We start from the raw sequence: 12,150 nt of genomic DNA, 5'->3' as shown, positions 1-12,150 counted from the left end.
GAGGAGGATGCTGCTGCATGCATCTCCTCTCTAGTCACTGCTGCCGGAGCCTCTACAGTCCTGTAGAGCTCGTGGCTGAGAGACAGCAGGTCTGTGGGGCGCTTGCTGCTGCTGGATGCAGGCACCTGCTGCTGCCTCTGTGCTCGCTGCTGGACAGTGGGGGTGGAAGGCTGGGGGAAGGCTTCCTCCAAGCGCTCAACAAGGGCCTGCTGCAAGCTCCTTATTTGTTGCGCTGGGTCTCCTCCTGCAGGCGGCAGGAACTGGCTCAACTTCCCCTTGAGGCGTGGGTCCAACATCATGCTGATCCAGATGTCCTCCCTCTGCTTCATCTGGATCACCCTGGGGTCCCTGCGCAGGCACGTCAGCATGTGCGCTGCCATTGGGAAGAGGCGGGCCACGTCTGCTGGCACATCGACGTCAGTGCTGTCCTCATCCTCCTCCTCTGCCGCCTCATCCTCTCTCCACCCCCGCACCAACTCAGCTGCGCTGTGCTGATCCCCCTCATCAGCAGCCAGGTCAGGGACCTCCACCAAGTCCTCCTCCTCCTCCCCCTCAGAGGTGGACTGCGCAGCTGGTTGCCGCTCCTGCTGGTCCAAGGCTGCCGCTCCCTGTTCCAGCAAAGCATCGAGGGCCCTGTTCAGCAGAGAAACCAGGGGCACCCACTCGCAGACCATAGCATGGTCCCTGCTCACCATGTTTGTGGCCTGCAGGAAGGGAGCCAGCACAAAGCACACCTGCTGCATGTGCCTCCAGTCATCATCGGGGACGATGGACGGGATGTTGCTGGTCTTGTCCCTTCTCTGAGCTGCGGAAACAGTGGCCAGGGCAAGGTACTGTTTGACAGCGTGCCTCTGATCAACCAGACGCTCCAACATCGCCAGGGTGGAGTTCCAGCGAGTCGGAACGTCAAGGATCAGCCGATGGCGTGGCAGATCCAGCTCCTTTTGCACGTCTTCCAGGCTCGCACAGGCTGCAGCCGAGCGCCGGAAGTGACGCACAACATTCCTTGCCGTTTCCAGCAGTTCGCCCATCCCCTGGTAGGTGCGCAGGAACTTCTGCACCACCAGGTTCAGCACGTGGGCAAGACAGGGGATGTGGGTCAGGTTTCCCCTGTCTATTGCGGCAACCAGATTGGCCCCATTGTCGGCCACCACCTCTCCGACTCTGAGGCCTCTGGGGGTCAGCCAAATCCTCTCCTGCTCCTGGAGTTTGGCCAACACATGGGTTGCCGTCAGCTTGGTCTTCCCAAGGCTGACCAAGTGCAGCAGCGCTTGGCAGTGGCGGGCCTTCACGCTGCTGCTGAGGCGGGGGGTTTGGCCAGGTGTGCCGGAGGATGGCAGAGGATCGGAGGAACCTGCTGCAGTTCCCCTGACCCTGCGGGGTGGCACCACCCACTGTGTTGCTGCTGCTGCTGTGCCCGCTGCTGCTCTCCCATCCTCACCCCCTTCCACCAAGCTGACCCAGTGGACAGTGAAGGACAGGTAGCAGCCTGTCCCGAAGCGGCTGCTCCAGGAGTCCATGGTGACGTGGACCCTTTCACTAACCGCGTGCTCCAGCCCTCGCTCCACATTGGCCATCACAAAGCGGTGCAGTGCAGGAATGGCCTTGCGGGCAAAGAAGTGTCTGCTGGGGAGCTGCCAGTCTGGGGCTGCGCAAGCAAGCAGCGCACGAATGTCGCTCCCCTCCTGCACGAGCGTGTACGGCAGGAGTTGGGAGCACATGGCCCGTGCCAGCAAGCCGTTCAGCTGCCGCACGCGACGGCTGCTGGGAGGCAGAGCCCTAACCACCCCCTGGAAGGACTCGCTCAAAAGGCTCTGGCGTGGCCTTTTGCTGACACGGGAATCAGCAGACACAGCAGAGGAGGCCACTGAGGACTGGCTGCCAGAACAGGCCTCAGTGTCGGCGGCAGGAGTTGCAGAGGGGGGAGGAGCAGTGCGTTTCCGCACTCCTGCTGGTGCTGCTGGAGGAGCAGGAGGGCGGGTGGCTGCTGTTGCTGCTGCTGCTGCTGAAGGCTGTGCAGTGATGGGTGTGGTGCCACTGCCAGCACCAGATGCCTTCAGCCTCTGGAACTCCTCATGCTGGTGGAAATGTTTAGCCGCAAGGTGGTTGATGAGCGAGCTGGTGCAGAACTTTAAGGGGTCTGCACCTCTGCTCAACTTCCGCTGACAGTGGTTGCAAGTGGCGTACTTGCTGTACACAGTGGGCATGGTGAAATATCGCCAGATTGGTGACTTAAACATCCCCCTACGGCATGGAAGCGCTGCTGCCTGTCTCCCTGTGGTGGTTGGGGGGGGGGGGCTTGGGGGGCTTGGGTGCGGCTGGTGGTGGTACTGGCAGATGCTGCTGCTGCTGCTGCTGAGCCTGAGACACCAGCAGGCTGTGGGACCTGCCTACTGCTGCTGCCAATGCTTGCAATGATGCGCCTCCTTGCAAGGCCCACAAGAGCATCCTCCTCCTCCTCCTCAGAGCTGCTGAGGACGACATCCCCTGGAGGTGGTGGCACCCAGTCTCTGTCTGTCACCGGGTCATCATCATCCTCCCCCTCCTGAAACATGTCCTGCTGGGATGAGGACCCCCCAAACTCCTCTCCTGATGCATGGATGGGCTGCTTGACTGTCGCCACAGTCTTGCTGTCCAATCCCTCATCCCCCAAAGTGCCCATCAGCATCTCCTCCTCAAAATCGCCAACAACAGCAGACAATTGACTCATGATGCCTGGGGTCAAAAGACTGCTGAATGACAGGTCGCCAACTGATGGTGAACTGGCCTCCTCCCCAGGCCCTGCTGGGCGGCTGCTGCGAACAGGGGTGGTGGTGGTGGTGGTGGTGAGGGTGGAGGCCTCGGATGCAGAGCTGATGGCGGGCTGCTCATCCTCCGTCATGAGTTGCACCACAGTGTCTGCATCCTTTTCCTCAATGGGACGTTTCCGACCCGGCTGGAGGAAAATGGGAGCAGGTGCTACACGCTGCTGCTGCTGTGTCTCTGCAGCGTGAGTTGCAGATGCTCCTGCTGGGCGGCGCCCAAGGCGTCCACGGCCAGTGGCTATGGGAGGAATGTTAGCCACTGACGCTGCTGCTGCTGCTGCGGAACTGTGCATGGTGGCGCGCCCGCGGCCGCGGCTTGCCACAATGCTGCTCCCTCTCCTCCTGATTCCCTTGCTGCCCTTCCCCTTGCCCAAACCGCGCTGGCTGCCACTTCCAGACATCTTAAATGTTTTGGGCGTATAGACAAAAGTTTTGTAAAAGGGCGGGTGAAAAGTGGGGTACTTTAATGGAGTGGGTTGGTTGGTGAGGTGACTGAGTGAGTGTCCCCTAGTACAGTAAGTAAGTAGTAACAGTCAGGAAGTACAACTAGCAGTTACAATAATCAGTAGTAATCACAAGTAAATTTAGTGTGTGTACACTCAGACAGTGAGTGCACGCACGCAGGAGCTAGTAGCCTATGAACACAGTGACTGAGTGTCCTAGACTCCTAGTACAGTAAGAGTAAGTAGTAACAGTAAGTAGAACTAACTAATTACAATAATCAATCAGCGATCAGAAGGAAATGGAGTGTGGGTGTGTGTACACTCAGACAGTGAGTGCACGCACGCAGGAGCTAGTAGCCTATGAACACAGTGACTGAGTGTCCTAGACTCCTAGTACAGTAAGAGTAAGTAGTAACAGTAAGTAGAACTAACTAATTACAATAATCAATCAGCGATCAGAAGGAAATAGAGTGTGGGTGGTGTGTGTACACTCAGACAGTGAGTGACCGCACGCAGGAGCTAGTAGCCTATGGACAGTGACTGAGTGTCCTAGACTCCTAGTACAGTAAGAGTAAGTAGTAACAGTAAGTACAACTAACTAATTACGATAATCAATCAGCGATCAGAAGGAAATGGAGTGTGGGTGTGTGTACACTCAGACAGTGAGTGCACGCACGCAGGAGCTAGTAGCCTATGGACAGTGACTGAGTGTCCTAGACTCCTAGTACAGTAAGAGTAAGTAGTAACAGTAAGTAGAACTAACTAATTACGATAATCAATCAGCGATCAGAAGGAAATAGAGTGTGTGTTGTGTGTGTACACTCAGACAGTGAGTGCAGTGCGCACACGCAGGAGCTAGTAGCCTATATGAACAGTGACAGTGAGTGTCCCTACGGGTACAGTAAGAGTAAGTAGTAAGTAAGTACAACTAACTAACAATAATCTATCAGTAATCAGAAGGAAATAGAGTGTGTGTACACACAGACAGTGAGTGAGTGCACACACGCAGGAGCTAGCTAGTAGCCTATAAACAGTGACAGTCAGTGAGTGTCCTACTCCTAGTACAGTATAACTACAATACTATTAGTAAAGGACAGCAGAAATACTGGTATAGATGAGAGAAATAAACAGAGGACAGCTGCCCACAGAGGCAAGGCCCCCCTGAGGCCTAAACCTGTAAGCTTGCAGCAGCTGCCTGTCTCTAATGTAACACACAAGCTACTAACTAAAATACAATGTCTATCTAACTAACAACAATATAGGTGTATATGGCAGGTGTAGGTGAGCAAAAACGCTAGGTAAATGACCACAATAAAGCTCTTGCTAAGCCAAAGCACAAAGGAGCAACTCTCTCTCTGTACAAGTCTCAGGCAAGCATGGAGAAACGGAACATGGCGGCCGCTATTTATAGGGTAGGGGCTGGCCAGGGTCCCCCTCTGTGATTGGCTGCCGTCAGAGGGCCTGGGAGCCCTCTGATTGGCTCTAAGGACATCAATCTGGGCTATGACGCTATTCGAGCTCGGTACCGAGCTCGAATAGCGCCGGGTTGCTCGAATAGCTCGAATAGTGAATGGGCTATTCGAGTGTACTCGGATAGCCCATTCGAATAGCTCCAGCTATTCGGAGCTCGAATACCGAGCTCGAATAGCTGAAAAAGAGCTCGAATATTCGAGCTACTCGAATATTCGAGCTCTGCTGAGCACCACTGGAGTATATTAGAGCCAGGAGGAACTGTTCTACAGACGAATTTACAGTACAAGAATTTTCTGCCCTTAGGTCACGGTTTAGGTCTAGGGGTTATTCGGATTCTGATCTGGATAGGGCCCAGAGAATTGCCATTTCCAGGGAGAGGAGCAAATTATTAAGCAATAGTTCTGACACTGCACAGGTACAGAGTCCTAATGCTGCTCCTTTAAATTTTATAACTACCTATAGCCAACAATATAATCAGGTCACAGCGATAATCAAGAAATATATCCCTGTGTTGTATGCTGATGATAAGCTATTACAAGTGCTTGAGCCTGGGTGTAGATTTGCTTATAAAAAAGCTCCCTCTCTGTCATCTACTCTCTCTCCCAGTTTGTATCAGTCTACCAGTGCACCCCGACGTCCTACATGGTTGTCCTTTGTGGGATCACACAAATGTGGATTTTCTTCATGTAATTATTGCGCTTACCACCGCTCCTCACGCAGCGTCTCCTCCATTGCTAATCAAAAAACCTTTTCTATACGTCAATTTATTAATTGCAACACGAAATCCGTAGTCTATGTGGTCACTTGCGCGATTTGCAGCCTTCAGTATGTGGGCTGCACCACGCGCTGCTTGAGGCAAATGATCTCTGAGCATTTTAATGGGGCCTCCTGGAAGACGGATAACATTAGCAATGTTGCGAGACACTACAGGGAGAAACATGATGGGAATATGGCTGGTTTTCTATTTCAAGGGATTGAGAGGGTGACTGTTTCCTTTAGACGTGGTGACCTATACAAGAAATTGCGAATGAGGGAGGCATATTGGATTCTGCAGATGGGGACTAGGGAACCTCATGGTTTAAGTGCCAGGTGGGACATTAATTTTATATATTGATATCGTCTTATTTTTGTACTGTGCAGTTTTTTGTATTTCTGTATTTTTGTATTTCTGCATTTTAAATATCGTATTCTGTGTCTTTATACATAGTAATATTAGTATGATGGTGGTTTTTTCCATATTTTTCCATATATTCATTTCTGCAGGTTTTTATTCCTGCGCCTTTAAATCCCCTTTGCTCCCAGGTGAATACACCTTTGGGGGCGGGGCTGTTTAAGTATATATGGTCCACCTAGATGTCAGTATGTTTAGGCTATGAGTAAGGATGTAATCCGAAACATGTCAGCCAATTTTTCTGCCTTTGTAAGTTGGACTAAATAAAAACCCTTGGACTTTACCTGCGGGTGTGCGGATTTCGTTCTGTTTGTATCCTGATCAGCCACATTGGTTTCCAGCACCTTGCTACAGGTAATAGGGGTCGAGCGGTCTCATCTACTGCATCTTAGGTAAGTATCTAATTTTATTATTAAGGTTCACAGCAGGTATGATTTATAGTGGGATTAAACTCCATATTGGCTGAAAAAAAAAAGATCCAATACGAAATGACTTATTAAGCTTGTATATCCTGTTGTTTTTACTGTAGTGTTCATGGTCGCGATTGGGCCGTTATCTGAACGTTATGAACTTTATACTATCAAACATAGGCAAGTTAAGAGAACCTGTTTGGAAAACTGCATGGCTTTAACTTTGACAAGATTTTATGCAGACAGACTCGGAACTTTCACACAGCAGTGGCCTCAGTGAACCATAAGTCTAAATACAAAGTGTGCTTCACTTTTTTTCCAAGTTTGAACTTTTTCAATGTAATCACTTCACCTCAGCACTTACTGGGGACGCCCAGAGGTGTGAGAACAACAAAGCAGTTAGTGCATGTGGGTGGCAGTTGATGTTCGGGGAATCTCAGGCCATGATAAGGGGTTTTTGGTTGTAATGGGGGTTTTCTGAGGGTATGGTTGTGGGGGATTTACCTGTGCTGACTTTATAATTATCTTTGTCTTTTAAGAATATCAATAAACACATTTTTGATACTTCTAATTATAATTGTGGTGAACAGCATATTATTGTGTGGTAACTGCCACATGGGGGACAAGTGCCTAAAATAAATTAGTTGCTTTTTTTACTATCTCTAAAGAGGCATCATCCCACCTGTGGCTTTATTTTTTCCTTTATTTTTTTCTTCTTTGTGGTTGGACATTTGGATATACCGCGCCCCCAATCTTTACAACTGATTCTTCATTCTTTTAATTATAGTAGCATGTATTAATTTAAAACTATAATAGCCGAAAACTGAGAAATAATTAATTTTTTTTCCATTTTTTTTCTTAACATTTCCGTAAAATGGATTTATAATAACATAATTCTTAGCAAAATGTACCACCCGAAGAAAACCCTAAATGGTGACGGATAAAACAAGATATAGATCATTTCGATGTGATAAGCCGTGATAAAGTTATTGGTGAATGAATGGGAGGTGAAAGTTGCTGGGATGCATAAGGTGGAACAATACTGATGGCTGAAGTTATTAACTACTCCTTTAGTATGAAGGGGGTGTCTGGACAGTCTCATGGCAACAGTATTTCATGTAGAGTACACACTGAAAAGTATGACATTTTTATGTCAAGTGTAAAATTTCCTGTGAAGGTGACTAAATCTGGTAATTAGGAAAACCTTGAGTATGCACAATTAGTATCTAACAATCCGGTGCAACCCTTCCCTGCAGGAGCTCATCACAGCCTGGTACATCGGGTTCCTGACGCTCATCTTGTCCTCATTTCTTGTGTATTTGGTGGAGAAAGACGACCATGAGTTGGATGCGAAAGGGGACCAAAAAGAGGATTTTGAAACATACGCTGATGCCCTCTGGTGGGGTCTGGTAAGTAATGCAGGTTGCTGAAAACAAAACGAAAAAAAAATGCTCAACTTAAAAACAAAAATGCAGTACAAATGGTCTTTAAAGACGATAGTAAGGTGTTGTTTTTATAATGCATTATGTATCACATCTATATATATAATTCAGTAAGTGCCTCAACCGTCCAGCAAGAAGAAGAAGTACTTTGCATGAGAAAATTTATGCGTGCTCAAAGACCAAGTTTGAGGCCTCCTTTCCACGGACTGTTGAGCTGTGTGCTCAGCAAGCAGCTACCAGGCACAGGTAAGAAGTTATCAGGCAGCAACAAGCAGTTATCAGGCAGCAACAAGCAGTTATCAGGCAGCAACAAGCAGTTATCAGGCAGCAACAAGCAGTTATCAGGCAGCAACAAGCAGTTATCAGGCAGCAACAAGCAGTTACTAGGCAGCAGTGAGCAGTTACTAGGCAGCAGTGAGCAGTTGAGAGAGTTTGAGAGGCATTTCACTGCCTATCAACAGTCGGTGGAAAGGAGGCCTAACCCTAGCAAGACTGGGTTTGCAAATCTGGCCTAATTGGCTATTCATAATTGAATAAGGGCCTCAACCTTCCAGCAAGAAGAAGTACTTTGCATGAGAAAATGTATGCGTGCTCAAAGACCAAGTTTGAGGCCTCCTTTCCACGGACTGTTGAGCTGTGTGCTCAGCAAGCAGTTACCAGGCACAGGTAAGAAGTTATCAGGCAGCAACAAGCAGTTATCAGGCAGCAACAAGCAGTTATCAGGCAGCAACAAGCAGTTATCAGGCAGCAACAAGCAGTTATCAGGCAGCAACAAGCAGTTATCAGGCAGCAACAAGCAGTTATCAGGCAGCAACAAGCAGTTATCAGGCAGCAACAAGCAGTTATCAGGCAGCAACAAGCAGTTATCAGGCAGCAACAAGCAGTTATCAGGCAGCAGTGAGCAGTTGAGAGAGTTTGAGAGGCATTTCACTGCCTATCAACAGTCTGTGGAAAGGAGGCTTAACCCTAGCAAGTCTGGCTTTGCAAATCTGGCCTAATTGACTATTCATGAGGCAATGCTCATGCAAATATGCATTTGCTTTCGCATGTCAAACTATGCAGGGTCAAAAAACCAATACTGCAAAGCGGTCGTGGAGCAGTGCTTTTCAGCACTGCTAGATTTGGGCGCAGCGAGTGCCGCCATAGACTGTAATGGGAATCAGTCTATAGCGGCGCTCAGTGAGTAACGTCAGCGCCGTCAGAAGACGGAGCCGAAGTTGCTTAAAAAACACAATAATTCGACCTCCAGCAATCGCTGGAAGCCGAATTATATCATTCCCCCACTATCCATGGCGGCCTGGAGGGGGAATCTATCTTCTATCTATCTATATATATATATATATATATAATAGAGTAAGTGCCTCAACCTTCAAGCAAGAAGAAGAAGTAGAGCCCTGCCCCCAGGGCCGGTCCAAGCAAGAAGAAGGGGCTGGTCCAAGCAAGAAGAAGAAGTAGTGTCATATCAAACCAAGGGCAAAGAGGGATAATTTGCATATTCAGTAGCAGTGCATTGTGGGTAACCACAAATGTTCACTTATAGCTGAATTATTGCAGATTTGCTTCTATTTTAAGAAGGAAAATTACACCAAGCTTTGCTTTTTTTAGTAGGAGGGCTTTTTGGTCCCTTTTATCCCCCTATACATTCTTAGTAATTTGGGTCACCCTGAGCTGCTTGGTTACTCTGTTGTACTGGTCCAAGCCCTATCTCATACAGCCATATCAATCTCTGCTGTGAACTGATGAGGACTAAATCTGGTAATTAGTAAAAAGTCTGAAATAGGCTGTCACATTTGGTTTTGATATGACTGTGTAAAATTTAAAGCTATAGGGCCTGATTCACAAAATGGTGCAAACTGTTAAGCATGGGTGTGCTAAACAGTTAGCACGTGAAGTGCCATTTGTGGACTTTTGTGCGTGGAAAGTGCTGTGAGTCGCGCAAAAGACCGCAATCGCGGACTTTTGCGTGTGTAAAGTACCGCGATTTGTGGCAAATTGCGCGTGCAAAAGACCGCAAATCGCAGCGCTTTGTGCGCGCAAAAGTCCGCGAACGGCACTTCACGTGCTAACTGTTTAGCACAACCGTGCTAAACAGTTCGCACCGCTTTGTGAATCCGGCCCATAGGCTTGCTTGACTTACCAAGAGTGAAAAGGAATAGTTTGCATATTTAGTAGCGGTGCATTGTGGGTAACCACAAATGTTCACTGAGGGCTGGTGCACACCGAGCGGCTTTTTGGGCGTTTTCAGATCCGCTTGCGGCTGCGGATCTGCTTGGTCAATGTATCTCAATGGGGTGGTGCACACCAGAGCGGCAGGCGTTTTGCAGAAACGAAAAATGCCTGGGTGAGGCATTTTTTGGATTTCGGATGCGTTTCTGCCTCAATGTTAAGTATAAGAAAAACGCAAACCGCTCTGAAAAACGCCTGTTCAGAGCGGTTTTGCAGGCATTTTTGTTACAGAAGCTGTTCAGTAACAGCTTTACTGTAACAATATATGAAATCTACTATACTGAAAACCGCAGCAGCAATCCGCAAAACGCTAGCAAAACGCCTCATAAAAATAAAAAAAAGCGTTTCAAAATCTGCTAGCATTTTGCGGATCTGCTAGCGGGTTTTGGTGTGCACCAGCCCTTATAGCTGAATTATTGCAGATTTTCTTCTGTTTTAAGAAGCCAAATTACACCAAGCTTTGATTTTTTTTTTTAGTAGGTCTTTTTGGTTCCTTTTATCCCCCTATACATTCCGAGTGGTTTGGGTCACCCTGAGCTGCTTGGTTACTCTGTTGTACTGGTCCAAGCCCCATCTCATACTGCCATATCAATCTCTGCTATGTACTGATGAGGACCAAAAGTCTGAAACAGGCTGTCACATGTGGGTTTGATATAGCTGTGTAAAATTTAAAGCTATAAGCTTGCTATACACCAGTGGGGATGCTTGCTTGGATTACTAAGGTTGAAAAGGGATAAATTGCATATTTAAAAATGTTCACTTATAGCTGAATTATTGCAGATTTCCTTCTGTTTTAAAAAGGCAAATTACACCAATACAGTGGGGAGCATTGCAGGAAGTGACAACAGTGGATCACACGCTGGAACACGGAAGAGGTGAGGCATCCCCGCCCGCTGCCTCTTACTAATAGTGGCGGCTGCTACTGTGCTTAAGCAGGAGGGGAGCGCACATAGGGGACACAGGTGAGGCGGGGGGGGGGGGGGGTTCCTGCTGAGCTTAAGCTGCAGGGAGAATGCACATGGGGGACCCAGGTGAGGGGGGGTTCCTGCTGAGCTTAAGCTGGAGGGGGAGTGCACATGGGGGACCCAGGTGAGGGAGGGGGGTCCTGCTGAGCTTAAGCTGGAGGGGGAGTGCACATGGGGGACCCAGGTGAGGGAGGGGGGTCCTGCTGAGCTTAAGCTGGAGGGGGAGTGCACATGGGGGACCCAGGTGAGGGAGGGGGGGTTCCTGCTGAGCTTAAGCTGGAGGGGGAGCACACATGGGGGACCCAGTTGAGGGGGGGGGGGGGTCCGACCCCCCTCCCCGCCACTGTGCCCAATACCCCCTTCCTGCCCTCTACCCCCTTATGCGGCGTATGATACGCTGCGGGTCGGCTAGTTTAGTATATTTAGTATTTTTAGGAATTTTTTTTTTTTTTACGTTTATTAAAAAAAGGATACACTACAATTTTAAATATGATTTTAATTTAGATCTCTACCTTCTGGTTTGGCTGTAAAGCTTTGAAACGTAAAGAGAGGCTTTATATTGCTAGGCTGTACTAAAGTTGAGGAAGGTCCATAAAGAACAGTAGACTCGAGTAATAAGTGACCAGCTCTGGGGACTTTGGCTTTGTATTGTTAGAGATTTCTTTGTGGCAGGAGTAAGGGTTGGTTCATACTACGCCAGATTATAACCATGTATGAAAGAGGTCAGTTGTGTGCAGTGGTAAAGGTTGGACAGGAAAGACCCCAAGCAGTACAATTTAAGTAAAGTAAAGTAAAGTTTTTGGACAATTTTTCTAAGTGGTAGCATGTATATGGTGAGCAGCAAAGCGATAGTATTAAGCCCTGAAGCATATCGTATTTTAGTGGTACAGGATTAGATAGGAAAGGCCAAAAGCAGTACAAAGCCTGAGAATGCAGTAGCCAAGTTAAATTTCATGCTGCACAGGAAGTAATCCAGGTAAAAGTTTGATAAGTCATGAATCAGTTTAACCTGTTAAAAAAAAGCCACCACATAACTCACCTACTCCGGGTTCCCATCGCCACCTCTTCTGTCCCGTCAGCTGTCCCATTCCGCCACAGTATCCTTTTGTAAATGCCGACATCCTGGATTACTTCCTTGTCAGCACCATTGCTGTGAATATGCAGCGTATATGAGAGGACATTGCGGCGGAACAGGAGAGCTGACAGGACGGAAGAG

General features: G+C 48.4%; 1 protein-coding gene across 2 annotated transcripts in view; it reads left to right on the top strand.

Annotated features, from left to right (window-relative positions):
• KCNQ3 (potassium voltage-gated channel subfamily Q member 3) overlaps positions 1 to 12,150 on the top strand; it is a 333,527-nt gene that overhangs the window by 204,566 nt on the left and 116,811 nt on the right. For both annotated transcript variants that reach the window (XM_068238036.1, XM_068238035.1), the window contains exon 5: positions 7,558 to 7,710. In XM_068238036.1, the coding sequence (XP_068094137.1) occupies positions 7,558 to 7,710 (153 nt within the window). The remainder of the gene's footprint in view (positions 1 to 7,557; positions 7,711 to 12,150) is intronic.

This window comes from Hyperolius riggenbachi, chromosome 5 (assembly GCF_040937935.1).
Source record: "Hyperolius riggenbachi isolate aHypRig1 chromosome 5, aHypRig1.pri, whole genome shotgun sequence".
Lineage (NCBI taxonomy): Eukaryota > Metazoa > Chordata > Amphibia > Anura > Hyperoliidae > Hyperolius > Hyperolius riggenbachi.
Note: the sequence above shows the minus strand (reverse complement) of the source record. Positions and strands in the feature narration are given on the sequence as shown.